This window comes from Oncorhynchus mykiss, chromosome 15, assembly GCF_013265735.2.
Source record: "Oncorhynchus mykiss isolate Arlee chromosome 15, USDA_OmykA_1.1, whole genome shotgun sequence".
In the NCBI taxonomy this organism is placed as follows: Eukaryota; Metazoa; Chordata; class Actinopteri; order Salmoniformes; family Salmonidae; genus Oncorhynchus; species Oncorhynchus mykiss.
In genome coordinates this window covers 47,352,925-47,370,402 of record NC_048579.1, presented here as the reverse complement: position 1 = coordinate 47,370,402, position 17,478 = coordinate 47,352,925, and the positions used below count along the sequence as shown (strand labels likewise).

The 17,478-nt window shown below is 42.7% G+C and overlaps 1 protein-coding gene across 5 annotated transcripts in view; it reads left to right on the top strand.

Annotated features, from left to right (window-relative positions):
* Positions 1–17,478, top strand: part of tbc1d22a (TBC1 domain family, member 22a) — a 187,473-nt gene that overhangs the window by 34,602 nt on the left and 135,393 nt on the right. For all 5 annotated transcript variants that reach the window (XM_036944449.1, XM_021563377.2, XM_021563374.2 and 2 more), the window contains exon 7: positions 14,362–14,490. In XM_036944449.1, coding sequence (XP_036800344.1) covers positions 14,362–14,490 — 129 coding nt within the window. The remainder of the gene's footprint in view (positions 1–14,361; positions 14,491–17,478) is intronic.

The following is a 17,478-nucleotide window of genomic DNA, read 5'->3' as shown; positions in this document are numbered from 1 at the left end:
AATGGGTTACAGTACATTGCACTCAATCTGGGATTTGTTTGTCAGTAGAATCACCTTGTCTTTTGCTGATGATGGTAGCACAACAATCCAATAGGGCTATCCGATTCAGATTAGTCATCAATATCCAAATTCAATATCACCCTATCAGGTTGCGCTTCTGGCTCTCAACGGCTTGGTGTTCTGGGTTCCCTTAGACCCTCAGTCTTGTCCCACAGAATGTTGAATATAGGCCTATGCTGCGCGACAGACACATGAGCGAGGCAAGTGTGTGGTTTGCAAAAAGAAATGGAAAGGGAGGAGATGGAAGGAGATGCCAAATCCCTGCAACATGCCATCCTTATCCTCCCCCGAAGGATCCTGGGATATCTGAACACTCCCCCGACCTTTTAAATCCTCTCTGTCAAGATGCGGTCTGCGATAGACAGGAGAGCCTCTGAGAATCTATTCTCCACCCTCTACCGCTATTCCATAAACTTGGAGCCACATAATAAAACTTCACTCTCGACGTGTCCCCTGTGACCTTCTCTGCTCCCGATCGTGCCGTGGATATTAAATTTGTGCTTTTCCAGAGGCAGGTTAGGGCAAGCAGTAGTTCCTCCTCAGAAAAATGCCTGCTTGTCTCTTTCAAAGTTGTTAATACATTTTAATGCTGCATCACCTTCCACCCCCCACCTGCCTGCACAAATGATACATAACTGTCTCAATCATTAATAGGAAACGGAGGGAATTATAAGGTAAGAAAACAGTGAATGAGTTTATTTTTATTTGTATATCCTCATCATTCTACCTCTCCCTGGGCGGTATCTCTTTACGCTTAGCTACGCTACAGTTATGTTTAGACTCATCTCTGTCTGTGCCATGAGACACAGAGGAAGCTTCCAGCCCTATGAAAAAGAATGAGCTTTTCTGGAATAATAAAGAGCTTTTAAAGAAGAATCGTCCACTTGGGTTCCAGTGCCTGGAGGAAGTCAATTAAGTGGATTTTCAGTGTTAAAAATGGCTGAGCCGCCCGTGGCAATGTGTACACTTTCCTAATGGAGCGGAATTGTTAAATGTTAAGTGCTGGTAAAGCAGCAGCTGCAACTGGCTTTGTGCTATTGATGTGGCTGCAAGGCCAGATGTGATTATATAGCCTGGTGTAGGGCTCATAGTTAGCACAGCATGCTAGCTATAGCATTTAGGCCTATGGATCATTCTATATCAATCAAGGGCCTTTTTCCTAAGCTGTTTTTATTGATTGATTTCATATGCAATGAGAGAGAGAGTTTCTATATCTTGAAAATAAAATCTCTGCACTCAAAACAACTTATATTCATATATTTTTAAAACTTATTTTTCCCTCACTAACAAAAAACATCAGCTCTCTGAGCAACTAACCGATCGCTGCAGCTGTACATAGTCCATCTGTAAATAGCCCACCCAATCTACATACCTCATCCCCATATTGTTTTTATTTACTTTTCTGCTCTTTTGCGCACCAGTATCTCTACTTGCACATAATCTGCTCATTTATCACTCGTGTTAATCTGCTAAATTGTAATTATTTCGCTACTATGGCCTAATTTATTGCCTTACCTCCTCACGCCATTTGCACACAGTGTAAATAGACGTTATTTTTTCTATTGTGTTATTGACTTTATGCCTGTTTATTCCATGTGTAACTCTGTCGTCTGTATCGCACTGCTTTGCTTTATCTTGGCCAGGTCGCAGTTGTAAATGAGGACTTGTTCTCAACTAGCCTACCTGGTTAAATAAAGGTGAAATAAAAAAATAAAAAACCGTGCCACTAAACCAGAAATGTAGCAGCTACAACCAGCTTAACTCTGGTGCAAACACTTTCATGACCATATTTCACAGCCGGGCTAACATGCCCCTTGCTGGTACTTCTCACAGAAACCATCACCATTTTATCCCCCAACACTTTCCCTGGTTGCCACTCAAAAATGTCATCTATCACTTTTTTTTTTTAAAAGTCTACTGATTTTGAGGTAGGGTTGCGTTTTACGCCAAGTTACCTGATTTTCATGTTCCATTTTTTTGGGGCGTCGAGGCAATGATATTGTGGTGGTGCAGTGCCACCTGGTTAGCCCGGGTAGCACACACAGCCATGTCTAGTTCACCTGTCTGACCTTCATCTGCCTATGTCTGGCTCGTCTGTCATCCTGACTCGGAGCTGGAGCTGCACTCTGTTGGACCCTTTGTGTGGTGAGGGTTGGTGTGTGTATGTGTGTGTCTCTTGTCTTCTTGGTATCCTCTTGGTATCTTCTTCTGTATATGGGCATGTCTTTCTGCGTCTAATCCTGTGTTTGTGTGTTAGTGATTTTGCCATGAGAATTAAAACAGCAGGGAATCATCTTTAAACAAGAGCGATGACTCGTCAGGCCTCTGTGGGAGCAGACGGAGCTGCCGTCACCGTTTGAGGCGCTGTTGTTTTAATGCAAAATCAATTCTCTTCATCCTGCTGACTTCACACAACCTGCTGCACACACACACACACACACACACACACACACACACTCTTCAGACTTCAACAAGCCTCTCCAGCGCTCTACTAAGTAGATTTTTGTTTGTCAGTTCCTCGCTAGAAAATAAAGATTTCATTTACTTCGCAAATTGATTCCTTAAGCTTATTTTTTAGTGGGAGAGCGATGGGAGAACAGATTGTGTGTTTGTGTCAGGTGCCAGCCCATGGATTGACAAAGCGATTATTGGAGAAAATAATCAACAGCAAGTTAAAGGGGTCTTTAGATGTATCTAGGCTGGCCAGCTGTGATAGTTGCCTACTGACTGTCAGCACCTTATAGTTTTACTTTCTCCTCTTCAAAAACCTTCACAAGGGCAAGGCTATTGATTCTTCTAATTTTCTGAAGCACAAGTACAGATAGTCAAATTAAATTGGCACCCTTGCATTATTCAATTTCTTTTAAGTAAAACAATAAAATGACAACTTTTAGTGTTTGCAACTGCACATGACCTTAAACTGGAATTTAGATTTGTTTTACTCTAAGGAGAAAATGAATGATTGAATATTCATATTAAGTTGGTTGAAGGGAATGTTTGTCCTTTTGCTGTGTAATTTCTCACCTGATAAGTTGCGGGCGCCTACATGAGTAAAAATATCCCTGGGGCCAAGCTTCCTGACATCCAGGATCTATATACTAGGCGCTGTCAGAGGAAGGCCCAAAGGAATTGTCAAGGACTCCAGTCACCCAAGTACTGCACGGCAAGCGGTACAGGACCAGAAGGCTCATTAACAGCTTCTACCCCCAAGCCATAAGACTGCTGAACAACTAATCAAATGGCCACCCGGACTACTGACATGTACCGGTTCCCCCAGTATATAACATCGTTATTATGTACATTTCTTGTTACGTTTTTTGATTTGATTGATTCAACATTTTTATTTGTATTTTTTTTTTTACTTTAGTTTATTTAGTCTATTTTATTAACTATATTTCTTAAACTGCATTGCTGATTAAGGGCGTGTAAGCATTTCACTGTAAAGTCTACACCTGTTGTATTTGGCGCATGTGACAAATACTTTTGATTTTGAAATAGCTATTCAACCAGTTTTGGAAATGAATAAACAGAACATTCTTCATTGCACTCCATAGTAAAGTGTAACAGTGCCAATGTATTTGATTGCATCTGTAAGTGTGGTGGATGGAAGGTTGTTGAATTTAGTTCGAATTGCAGTGACTGAGCACTCTAACAAATCCCAGAGTGGACTGTAGTATCATGCATGAACCAGGGGTTGGAACCTAAATTTATTATCCAATCATTTCGTTCTGATCAAATCAAATCGAATTGTATTCACATGCGCCGAATACAACAGGTGTAGACTTTACAGTGAAATGCTTACTTACGAGCCCCCAACCAACAATGCGTGATTTAAAAGCAGCTTTGAAACAAAAATAGCGAGACTATATACAGTCGTGGCCAAAAGTTTTGAGAATGACACATATTAATTTGCTGCTTCAGTGTCTAGATATTTTTGTCAGATGTTACTACTGAATACTGAAGTATAATTACAAGCATTTCATAAGTGTCAAAGGCTTTTATTGACAATTACATGAAGTTGATTCAAAGAGTCAATACTTGCAGTGTTGACCCCTTTTCAAGACCTCTGTAATCTGCCCTGGCATGCTGTCAATTAACTTCTGGGCCACATCCTGACTGATGGCAGCCCATTCTTGCATAATCAATGCTTGGAGTGTCAGAATTTGTGGGTTTGTTTGTCCACCCGCCTCTTGAGGATGGACCACAAGTTCCCAGTGGGATTAAGGTCTGGGGAGTTTCCTGGCCATGGACCCAAAATATTGATGTTTTGTTCCCCGAGCCACTTAGTTATCACTTTTGCCTTATGGCAAGGTACTCCATCATGCTGGAAAAGGCATTGTTCGTCACCAAACTGTTCTTGGATGGTTGGGAGAAGTTGCTCTCGGAGGATGTGTTCTTATGCAAAATTGTGAGTGAGTCCACTCCCTTGGCTGAGAAGCAACCCCACACATGAATGGTCTCAGGATGCTTTACTGTTGGCATGACACAGGACTGATGGTAGCGCTCACCTTGTCTACTCTGGACAAGCCTTTTTTCAGATGCCCCAAACAATCGGGAAGGGGATTCATCAGAGAAAATGACTTTACCCCAGTCCTCAGCAGTCCAATTCCTGTACCTTTTGCAGAATATCAGTCCGTACCTGATGTTTTACTTGGAGAGAAGTGGCTTCTTTGCTGCCCTTCTTGACACCAGGCCATCCTCCAAAGGTCTACACCTCACTGTGCGTGCAGATGCACTTACACCTACCTGCCTGCTGCCATTCCTGAGCAAGCTATGTACTGGTGGTGCCCCGATCCCGCAGCTGAATCAACTTTAGGAGAGGGTCCTGGCGCTCGCTGGACTTTCTTGGGCGGCCTGAAGCCTCCTTCACAACAATTGAACCGCTCTCCTTGAAGTTCTTGATGATCCGATAAATGGTTGATTTAGGTGCAATCTTACTGGCAGCAATATCCTTGCCTGTGAAGCTCTTTTTGTGCAAAGCAATGATGACGGCACATGTTTCCTTGCAGGTAACCATGGTAGACAGAGGAAGAACGATGATTCCAAGCACCACCCTCTTTTTGAAGCTTCCAGTCTGTTATTCAAACTCAATCAGCATGACAGAGTGATCTCCAGCCTTGTCCTCGTCAACACTCACACCTGTGTTAACGAGAGAATCACTGACATGTCAGCTGGTCCTTTTGTGGCAGGGCTGAAATGCACTGGAAATGTTTTTTTGGAGATTCAGTTCATTTGCATGGAAAAGAGTGACTTTTCAATTCATCTGATCACTCTTCATAACATTCTGGAGTATATGCAAATTGCCATCATACAAACTGAGGCAGCAGACTTTGTGAAAATTATAAAATAAAAACGAGCAGAGAAAGCTCATACTTTATAGTTCAAAAAGACAGTTTGCTGATTTACTTGGATTTGACCACTTTCCTCTCCAATCCTCTGCCATCTTCACTAGGTGGGGTTACAAGGTAGGATTAGGGGTCAATTTTGAATTGGACAGGAGGACACCTAATTTCAGGAATTTAATTGACCCAACTGTGGTTTGTGTACCTGCCTGGCTATAGAGCACATCTGCTCACAACTAGGACAGTCCTGACTGAGACAATCCTCTTGAACCTATTTGGAACTAAATGCTTGCGCTGATCAAGAATGTATTACTATTGATAGATTTTTCTCTTCACCTACCAAATTACTATGTTTTATGTGCTCTCTACTGTATCCAGCTAACCACACTGCCAGCCCACCTCCAACATTCTCTAACCAGTTTGTGACTTACTCAAACTGTGCTTGTACTGTATGACGGAGTGGTTTGAAACTTTTGAAGGACTCACTCCCTTTGACTCGCTTCTATTCATGTTCTGACTCAATCACTGCGTGAAATGTCTAAAGGTTGGTGAAGTCCAACATGTTCCATCAATAAAGTAAATAATTTCTCCTCTCTCAATTCATGAATGAAACTTCCCCCCACATCCTGATTTAACCCTCCCGTTGTGTTCGTTTCATGTTAATTATGTGTTCCTGGTCCAAAATTACCGCCCCCATTATTGCTGATTATAAATCTATAATACATATATTATCACCTAATATTGTTAGATCTTTTATCAACTTAAGTTCTTGTGTACGTTACACGTTTTGAACTTCTATTTGCTATTTATGGACTGTAGGCCTCATTGACCTGAGCTCATGCAACTTGTTTTTGAGTAAAAAAAAACAATGTATGGATTATTTTGACTGTAACATACTCAGATGAAACCTATTGTGCTATTTCTCAGACTACTTTGTCAAAGTTTAACAAGGACTCTCCTCCTCACCAGTGTCATGATCAAAGATATGATCAAGAGCCTCACATACAGTATATCATTTGGTCATTGTGCTGCCACAGAATGAATTGTGAGCAAGGCCTCAAAAAATCTTTATATACCAGAGCTGCGAGAGAAGTTCTATATATTAATGAAGCAATGTTGAGATTGTTTGCGAGAATGCCAACAGGTGGGGAAAGATTATTTTTGGGGGCGTTGCCATGGAAGCCAAGAAGGGGGTGGTTCACGTGCTCAAATGTGGTGGTCTGGGAGAGCAAGTGTGTCCATCTGATGAATTGGCATGTGCCTGAACTCAATTTTAGACTGTCTCACCCGTTCAATTCTAATGACCGGTCACTTTTGACCGGAAACACCCAAAGTGTTATGAAAATCATCAAAATGTATTTTGTGTGGACAAAGTCATGGAACCGTATGACAATCAGATTCAATGAACTACATTTTTCAGAGAACTTGTAAGTTGGTCCAATTCAACTGGGACACAGCAGGAGGGTTAATGGAGTTTTCAAAAGGTTTTGACCCCACCCAACCTAGCTATCCACTGCATATCTCACAGCAGTAGCACTCGGATAATACTTCTGAGTCTCTTGAAATACTTGACCTTCCTCTGTCACCAACATTAGAATAGCAACCCTCACCACCTCCCTTTTAAGGCACATTATCAAGTCAGCGTGATTACATGGACATATGGTAATGGCCCTTATAGCCAGTGCTCAGGGGGCTGCCTGGCACACATACGTCTTGTTGTAAGAGCTATTTGTTGTGCCGTGGGAGTGAAGAATGGGCACAAGCCTCAACTGCTCCGGAGATGAATGGTTTTCTGGGGCTGTAGATTTCCAGGCAATCAATTACTGTATCACTATGGGCCTAGTCTACACCAGCAGGACTAGACGTATGATGTATACTGTAGCTAGATACATTCTCACTGGAGGAGAGGTGTGTTTGTATCCGGTGTGTGCGAGTGTGTTTTCAATGTTATACCATTGTTAGGCCCTCGACCCTCTTTGCATTAATCTCTGCCCATCTGTTATTGAATGTGGGTTGATATGAAGATAATAATATGGCCAACAACCTTAACAGTTCTCTTTTCAAATTCCTCTGCCATACTGAAACATTTGATGATGTAGTGGACCTGTGTCAGTAGTAAAGTGCTCGAACAGTTAGTGTGCGTCCCAAATGGCCCCCTCATCCCTACATAGAGTAGTGCAGGAACTTTTGCCCAGCCTGGTGCCCACTGGAACGCAGTCCGTTTTAACAGATTTAAAGTTATTGGAAGTTACTGTATCCCCGAACGTAGTTCCCACAATGTGTGTGGATGCATGGGTGTATATGTGCGTGTCTAGACTAGACTAGTGTATAATGCTAGGCTTGTGATGAATCGTTCTCGACTACTCACAAGGCTAGCGTGGGCAGGTTTTTTTTCTTCTCTCCAGTGAATTGATTCAAATATGTATGTTTGATTCAAAGTATAGGGTGGTATATGCTTGGGTGGTATCCAGGTTATCATACCTTCAAACAGACCTTGTGCCATACTGGGATATTTGGTAATACCGGCACTGGACACACGGGGCGCTGTTTTCAAACCCCACTGTAATCCGAAGGTTAGCAATGCTAACAAGTACATGTAAAAATCCATAGAGAATGAGAACTAAATGCGAACGAGTGCATTGTGAGCATTTTATACAGTCATTTTATATATGAACTAAACCCTACAAGTATACAAGTAACTAAAAAAAGCTACTTAGTTTTCGGCATGCACAAAATAAATATTAAACAGCAAGGCTCTGGATCCAGGGGGGGGTTCTCTGCTGTTACCAAGTGAAGCTTGATTTTGGAAGAAGCTAACCATTTAGCTAGCGAGCTACTAAATTGGAAAACCAAATGCACATCTTCAGAGCTTTTAGCACATTTTAGACAGTTAATTTAATAGTTATAAGATATCGATCTGACAACCACTTACTTGTGAATTCCATATTGTATGTAACAAGATCACCTGGTGTGTGCTGCACAACAGTGAGTGACTTACAAGCAATTTTCCTCAAAAAAAATGTAGGCACTGAGCAAATTTCAGGTCTGCTGAGTGCAAACACGAACTTTGTGGAATTTCTGTGCAACTTCTGGGCCGCGTTTACTGTGAACACTGACGCTGTACTCACTTTAGGTTACAGGTATAGCAGTGGCCAAGTAGGTTGCTGTGGCTATTTGATCCTAATGTAGGCCTATCAGAGTGGCTTAGCATAAACTATGGAGAAAATGCATCGCAATACATTTTAACATGGAATTAGCTGTTCTGTATTTCAGCCTACAGTAGCCAATGTGTGGTGTTCAATGTAGGCCTACATTCCATAAGACTTTTCAAAGAAATGTAGCAATTGATAGTAACCTGTTTATCCACTTGTCTCTCAGACAAGGTGACTGAACATGTTGTATTTGTTTGCAAGAAACCACTTTACAAAATGAAATTCATTCTTATTCTCATACCATTATTACGGATAATCGGGCAAATTATGCTACCCTTTGCATATTGGCTGCTTATATTTTGAGACATGCTTGAATGAGCTAACACTGCCCCAAAATACAACACTGCCCCTTGCAGAAAAAATGCTCTTTACCCGACTTGCATTTTCAAAGAAGGCTAGAAATGCACGTGTTGTGCTCTTGTAGGAAGCAACCACTCCAACATTGCTGACTAGAAATGAGGTATAACTGGGCTAATAACTCACTAACAGAATATGAACAAATGTACACCTGGCTACATGCAGTTGTTGGTTTGATCGCAAAACAAACGTATCTATTCGCAACCACACATTCTGTAAACACAGTCCAGTTCAAAGTGAAGGGTACAGATCCAAGTATGGCAATGGTCTGTTTGCGTATAGGGATACTGTAGCTCTGATTGGTTATGGTGCACCGGTCTGTGTAGAGTATGGGCCTGAGTTGTGTCAGTCAATGCAATAGAATCCTACTTCAATGCACTTTGCGAGAATCTCTTGCATAGTTTTTTTTGTTTCGGTATGTTGCATTGAAAGTGACTAATATTGCGTTGATTCATTCACAATTCTCACAGCGGAGGGAAATGTTGATTGTGTTAACTAAAATGGCTGATATTTCTTCTGTTCGTCAGTCTCGTGGGGCTGTGCGTGCTTAGAGGGAACATTGCTCACAAGGCTCCGGTCTCTCGTTGTGTGCTTGTAAAGTGAAACCAGGTGACTGGGGACTACTGGTCAGTGGTGGAAGAAGTACCCAATGTTCATACTTGAGTAAAAGTAACGATACCTTCATAGAAAATGACTCGAGTGTAAGTCACCCAGTAAAATTCTACTTTATTTTAATTTTTTAATTTTTTTTTGAATTTTACCCCGTTTTCTCCCCAATTTTCATGGTATCCAATTGTTTAGTAGCTACTATCTTGTCTCATCGCTACAACTCTTGTACGGGCTCGGGAGAGACGAAGGTTGAAAGTCATGCGTCCTCCGATACACAACCAAACCAAGTCGCACTGCTTCTTAACACCGCGCCATCCAACCCGGAAGCCAGCTACACCAATGTGTCGGAGGAAACACCGTGCACCTGGCAACCTTGGTTAGTGCGCACTGCGCCCGGCCCGCCACAGGAGTCGCTGGTGCGCGATGAGATCAGGATATCCCTACCGGCCAACCCTTCCCTAACCCGGACGACGCTAGGCCAATTGTGCATCGCCCTACAGATCTCCCGGTCGCGGACGGTTACGACAGAGCCTGGGCGCGTAAAATTCTACTTGAGTAAAAGTATTTGATATGAAATATACTTAAGTATAAATCATTTCTAATTCCTTATATTTAGCAAATCAGACCGCATTTTCTTTTTACTTTTATTTACGGATAGAGAGGGGTAAACTCTAACACTCAGACATGACTTACTGACAAAGCGTGTGTGTTTAGTGAGTCCAACATATCAGAGGCAGTAAGGATGACCAGGGATGTTCTCTTGATAAGTGTGTGAATTAGACCAACAAGTTATTTTGTCTGTCAGGGAAAATCTATGGAGTAAAAAGTACATAATTTTCTTTGACTGTTGTGAAGTAAAAGTTACAGATACCCCAAATACTACTCAAGTAGTACTTATTACTTAAGCACTTTACGCCACTGCTACCGGTAACCTTCATAATGAAAAATTGTGTGACAAGTGAAATGAAGAATGTGATCTATTCTCCTATTGTATTGCACAAGTTGACTGCAGGTATTTACTTAAAGTAGCTATATATAGCTACTTTAATTAAGGAAAAAACCTGCAGTCAACTTGTGCAATATATATATTTTCACATTCATATTTTTATAAAGAAAGTTAAAATGGTATTGATGATATTAGGAAAACCATCCCGTGGCCCAATTACAGAGGAGGAACTTTAAATAAATAATATATATTTTATTTATTTTAATTTTATTTAACAAGGCAAGTCAGTTAAGAACAAATTCTTATTTTCAATGACGGCCTAGGAACTGTCTTGTTCAGGTGCAGAACGACAGATTTGTACCTTGTCAGCTCAAGGGATTCGATCTTAAAACCTTTCTTGATGCAATTAAAGATTTGAAGTCTGGGAAAACCCCAGGGCTGGATGGCGCATACCAGTTGAGGTATATCAACCTGTTTTTGATGTGCTCAGAGGACCGTTTATTAGTTTTAACCACTCTTATACCAATGGTAATAAATAAATAAATAACTGAAATCGCATATACATTCTCCAAGTATTCAGACCCTTTTCTCAGGACTTTGTTGAAGCACCTTTGGACAGCACCAAGTGGGCTGTCCGGTGCCTTTTTCTGAGGAGTGGCTTCCGTGTGGCCACTCTACCATAAAGGCTTGATGGTTGGAGTGCTGCGGAGATGGTTGTCCTTCTGGAACGTTCTCCCGTCTCCACAGAGGAACCCTAGAGCTCTCAAGTTTTTCAACACCTTCCTGACCAAGGCCCATCTCACATTTTTGCTCAGTTCTAGGAAGAGTCTCGGTGGTTTCAAACTTCTTCCATTTAAGAAGGGAGGCCACTGTGTTCTTGGGGAGCTTCAATGCTGCAGAAATGTTTTGGCACCCTTCCCCAGATTTGTGCCTCAACACAATCCTGTCTTGGAGCTCTACGGATCGGTGTGTGCCTTTCCCAATCATGTCCAATCACTTGAAGTTACTACAGGTGGACTCCAATCGGGCAGTAGGTGGCCTAGTGGGTAGGGATGTGGGCAAGTAACCAAAAGGTTGCTTGATCGAATACCGGAGCTGATAAGGTAAAAATCTGTAATTTTGTTAGAATGACGTGGATGTCAATTTAAGGCTCTCTCTGATTCAGAGGGTTTGGGTTAAATGCGGAGGGTACATTTTCAGTTGAACCCATTCAGATGTACAACTGACTCGGTATCCTCCTTTCCAATCAAGTTGTATAAACATCTCAAGTATGATCAATGGAAACAGGATGCACCTTAGCTCAATTTCCAGTCTCCCAGCAAAAGGTCTGAATACTTATGTTAAAGTAATTGTGTTCTTTTCATTTTTAGTACATTCGCAAATGTGTCTAAACCAATTTTCGTTTTGTCATTATGGGGTATTGTGTATAGATTGATGAGGAACAAAATGTGTTAAATCCATTTTAGAATGAGGCTGTAAGGAAACAAAATGTATTAAGTCATTTTTAGAATAAGGCTGTAAGGAAACAAAATGTGAAAAAAGTCAGGTTTCTGAATGCACTATATAAAGATCCTGTCCATTTAAAATTGGTGGCCCCTTACACTTCAGTGTTGTGTTGCAAAAATTCTAGCAAAATGCATAGAATTAAAGTTATTTTGGGATATTATTCATCGTAATCAGGAGTATTTTCTACATGAACAATAGATTCAAGATAATATAACACAAGTACTGGAAACCATAGAACGCTATGAAAAATCCAGGAAACCAGGCCTGGTATTCATAGCTGACTTTCAAAAATACTTTTGATAAAGTACGACTGGAATTTACATATAAATGCCTGGAATATTTCCATTTTGGAGAATCTCTTATACAATGGATTAATGTTATGTAAAGTAACCCAAGTTGTAAAATAGTAAATAATGGCTACTTCTCATAGTATTAAACTGTCAATAGGAGTAAAACAATGTTGTCCACTATCAGCATATCTATTTATTATGGCCATAGAGATGTTGGCTATTAAAATCACATCCAACAGTAGTATCAAGGGGTCTAGAAAGCCAGGGCATAAATACAAAAGTGTCATTGTACGCTGATGATTCATGTTTTCTTTTAAATCCACAAATTGGATCCCTCCACAGCCTCATAGAGGATCTAGATCATTTTTCTAACCTCTTGAGGCCGATATGTGATAAGATATGTGAAGCGTAATAAAGGGCAGTGTTACTAGCAACAGAAGTGTGCAGGTTTCTCGTTTTTTTCTCTCATATTATTCAATTGTTTACTTGCACCTGCAACAAAGATCGCTCAGATGTGCGAGTGCCTTTTTGATTGGAAAGTTAGCAAAAGTAGATGCCATCTTGCTACCATGGAAAGGACAATACCTGTCTATTTGTGGAAAAATCACCCTGATTAACTCTTTAGTCATATCCCAGTTTACCTATTTGCGTATGGCCTTGGCTTTACGTAACAACTTTTTATACTGTTTAAACTGTTTTTATAAATATGTGCAAAATATTACATTTTATTTGGCATGGTAAGCCAGACAAAATTAAACGGTTATGTTTATTATGAATATGAATAAAGAGGGCAGAAATGATTCAATATTAAAGCATTAGACCTCTCACTAAAGGCTTCAGTCATACAAAAGCTATATTTATATCCGAACTGGTTCTCTAGCAGATTAGTAAGAATGGCTAACCCTGTGTTCAAGAATGGCCTTTTCCCTCTATTCAGATTACAGCTCCAAAATAGCGTTATTTTTAAAACAAGCCATAGAAATATGCAATATCAGTTTAACCCACCAGAAAAGACAGAAATGATTACAACATATTATTATGATTAATTCAAATATGCTAACTGATAGAAAAACAATTTTAAAACTATTTTTAAAAAACAAAACCGATATAATTTTTTCTAAATGATATCATACACATGACTGGCGGAGGGAGGTATGTCACACATGCAGCTAACAAAAATATATGGAAATGTCTGCTCTATATAAATTGCAACCATCAAGTTGCAGCATTACCTCAAAGATGGAAGGGGAGAAAGACCAAAATTGGTTAAAGAAAATTGTGATAAATAAATAAAGTATACCAGTTTCGGTTAAGGACCAACAAATTGGCAGCTGTGTCATATATATTTACAATGGACCTGTTCAATGGCCCATGGTTTATGAACTGATACACAAAACAACGCCGTATTGAAAACGTCGTTTTTCAATTAAAACTGTTGTACAAAGGTGGGTGATACAACCCTACCAGCTCTACAGATTTAGCTGTGAAGAGACAGAATCATTAGATCATTTGTTTAAGTACTCTCCATATGTAGCTTGTTTTTGGTCGCAGGAATGGCTGAAGAAGTGCAACATTTATTTGGAGTTAACTCTGCTAATTGCATTGCTGGGTGACCTGAAAAGTCAGTCAATAATATATCAATAATATAATAATGCTCTTACCAAAAACGTTTTCTTTTAATTTACTATATATATATATATATATATATATATATGCCATTCATTTTTCAACTGCGATGTGATGTTCAACCAAAACTCAACCTTTCTATTCTGTTTCTACAGACTGTAAATTAAAAGAAAAGGCAGGCTGACGGATGGGACTAAAAACAAACAAAACTAATGTAAAATATACTCCGTCCGTAAAATGTTTATAGTATGTATAATCTGGAAGTAGAATCCTAGGTTATGTTGTCCAATTAGCGGGGTTAGGGGAAAAAATAAAACATATCTTTTTTTTAAAGGAGTGGAACTGGCTTCGAGGTCCTGAGTTGAGTTTGAGGAGCCTATACTATCCTAACTGTTCTAGTGTTTTCTTCCCAGGGTTACCTTCCTGCCAACACAGAGAGGAGAGAGAGCACGCTACAGAGGAAGAGACAGGAATACTTCGGTTTCATAGAACAGTACTACGACTCGCGCAACGACGAGCACCACCAAGACACGTACAGACAGGTAAGGATGCTACGTATGACTACACACATAGTCACATTTTGTCACTTTCTTTCTTTCTCTCCTTCCTTTTTTTGCTCCTCTTCTCCCCTGTTTTTCTGTATACCTATATCCACTGAGACTATTTTATTTAACCTTTATTTAAACTAGGCAAGTTAGTTACAATGACTGCCTACCCCGGCCAAACCCTAGTGACGCTGGGCCAATTTGTTCGCCACCCTACGGGACTCCCAATCACGGCCGGTTGTGATTCAGTCTGGAACTGAACCAGTGTCTGTAGTGACGCTTCTAGCACTGAGATGCAGTGCCTTAGACCGCTGTGCCACTCATGAGCCCATGCACTCATATATTGAGAGCAGTCTGTCTATGCTAAGCTCCGCTCCTCCACAGTTCATCCGTTCCAGTGGTGGATAAATATAATTCCTCCTCGGCTATCTACAGTTCAGACCCCTCCACCTCAGTGAGGGCAGACATATTCATTTGCGCAGATAGAATGGGCTGTCCTGTGGGTGTAAATCCCCAAGCCCTCTTACCAGCCATTTCTCTTTGTCCCTGATGTGTTGGTTCACCCCACCGCCCAGACTAGCCAAGCCACAGCCTGTCAGCGGCCGCGAGGCTGCATCGCAGATCCAGTTATACGGTGATAAGTGGTTTTTCATGCTGCTCTCCTCTCACACATAGCAGTGGCTCTCTCGCTCTAAAATATGACCCTCCTCCCACCATTGGTGTCAGACTCTCTCCCTCCCTCTGTTTATCAGGGAAATCACTTCTGCTGACACACACACACACGCCTCATATGTTTTACTATCCTTGTGGGGACCTAAAATTGTTTTCCATTCAAAATCCTATTTTCCCTAAACCTAACCCGAGGCTTCAAATAGCCTTTCTCCCTGCAGGGGATAATTGTACTTGTTTTACTCTCCTTTTGGTGATTTCCGGTGCCCACGAGGATAGTAAACACATGCACGCATGATATTAAAAAAATAATATGACCCTCCTCCTTATGTGGTGTGTTGTCGATATTTACTATGGTGCGACAATATTTACTCTGCTGAGATCAACAACCGTTTCCCGCTAGAGTAAGATGAAGAGAGGAAAGCCCTCTCTTTGCCTTGAAGAAAATGACTGATATTTACTTTAAAATGGGAGAGCTTTAGGCTTCCAGCAAACTGAGTAGAAATGTCGCCTCAGCAGGGAGTCTGGAGACCGTTCTTCTCTACACTGATCTCAGTTCTGTGTTCAGTGGCATTGGATGTTTTCTGTCTGATCACAGGCTCACTGCTGTTCCTGAGTCAGGGCTCAACTTCCTGACATTGGCAGTGCAAGACCTGTGACTGTATGTTCCCCGGACTCTCTTCTGTAACTCCTCTCATCTCCCTACAGTAGTGGATCTCTCGCGCCAACTTTCTCTTTCAATCAATCAAGTGTATTTATAAAGCCCTTTTTACGTCAGTGGATGTCACATAGTACTTATACAGACACCCAGCCTAAAAACCCAAAGAGCAAGCAACGGTGGCTAGGAAAAACTCCTTAGAAAGGCGCTCCCTCCCACACTCTCAGGAGGGGACTATCAGGCACTCCCTCCCACACTCTCAGGAGGGGACTATCAGGCACTCCCTCCCACACTCTCAGGAGGGGACTATCAGGCACTCCCTCCCACACTCTCAGGAGGGGACTATCAGGCGCTCCCTCCCACACTCTCAGGAGGGGACTATCAGGCGCTCCCTCCCACACTCTCAGGAGTGGACTATCAGGCGCTCCCTCCCACACTCTCAGGAGGGGACTATCAGGCGCTCCCTCCCACACTCTCAGGAGGGGACTATCAGGCGCTCCCTCCCACACTCTCAGGAGGGGACTATCAGGCGCTCCCTCCCACACTCTCAGGAGGGGACTATCAGGCGCTCCCTCCCACACTCTCAGGAGGGGACTATCAGGCGCTCCCTCCCACACTCTCAGGAGGGGACTATCAGGCGCTCCCTCCCACACTCTCAGGAGGGGACTATCAGGCGCTCCCTCCCACACTCTCAGGAGGGGACTATCAGACGCTCCCTCCCACTCTCTCAGGAGGGGACTATCAGGCGCTCCCTCCCACACTCTCAGGAGGGGACTATCAGACGCTCCCTCCCACTCTCTCAGGAGGGGACTATCAGGCGCTCCCTCCCACACTCTCAGGAGGGGACTATCAGGCGCTCCCTCCCACACTCTCAGGAGTGGACTATCAGGCGCTCCCTCCCACACTCTCAGGAGGGGACTATCAGGCGCTCCCTCCCACACTCTCAGGAGGGGACTATCAGGCGCTCCCTCCCACACTCTCAGGAGGGGACTATCAGGCGCTCCCTCCCACACTCTCAGGAGGGGACTATCAGGCGCTCCCTCCCACACTCTCAGGAGGGGACTATCAGGCGCTCCCTCCCACACTCTCAGGAGGGGACTATCAGGCGCTCCCTCCCACACTCTCAGGAGGGGACTATCAGGCGCTCCCTCCCACACTCTCAGGAGGGGACTATCAGGCGCTCCCTCCCACACTCTCAGGAGGGGACTATCAGACGCTCCCTCCCACTCTCTCAGGAGGGGACTATCAGGCGCTCCCTCCCACACTCTCAGGAGGGGACTATCAGACGCTCCATCCCACACTCTCAGGAGGGGACTATCAGGCGCTCCCTCCCACACTCTCAGGAGGGGACTATCAGGCGCTCCCTCCCACACTCTCAGGAGGGGACTATCAGGCGCTCCCTCCCACACTCTCAGGAGGGGACTATCAGGCGCTCCCTCCCACACTCTCAGGAGGGGACTATCAGGCGCTCCCTCCCACACTCTCAGGAGGGGACTATCAGGCGCTCCCTCCCACACTCTCAGGAGGGGACTATCAGACGCTCCTCCCCACACTCTCAGGAGGGGACTATCAGGCGCTCCCTCCCACATCTACTGTATTTTTGTTTGTTGAATGCTCGAGTCTTTCAGAGGCTTCATATTTTCTAGTCACATTTCTGT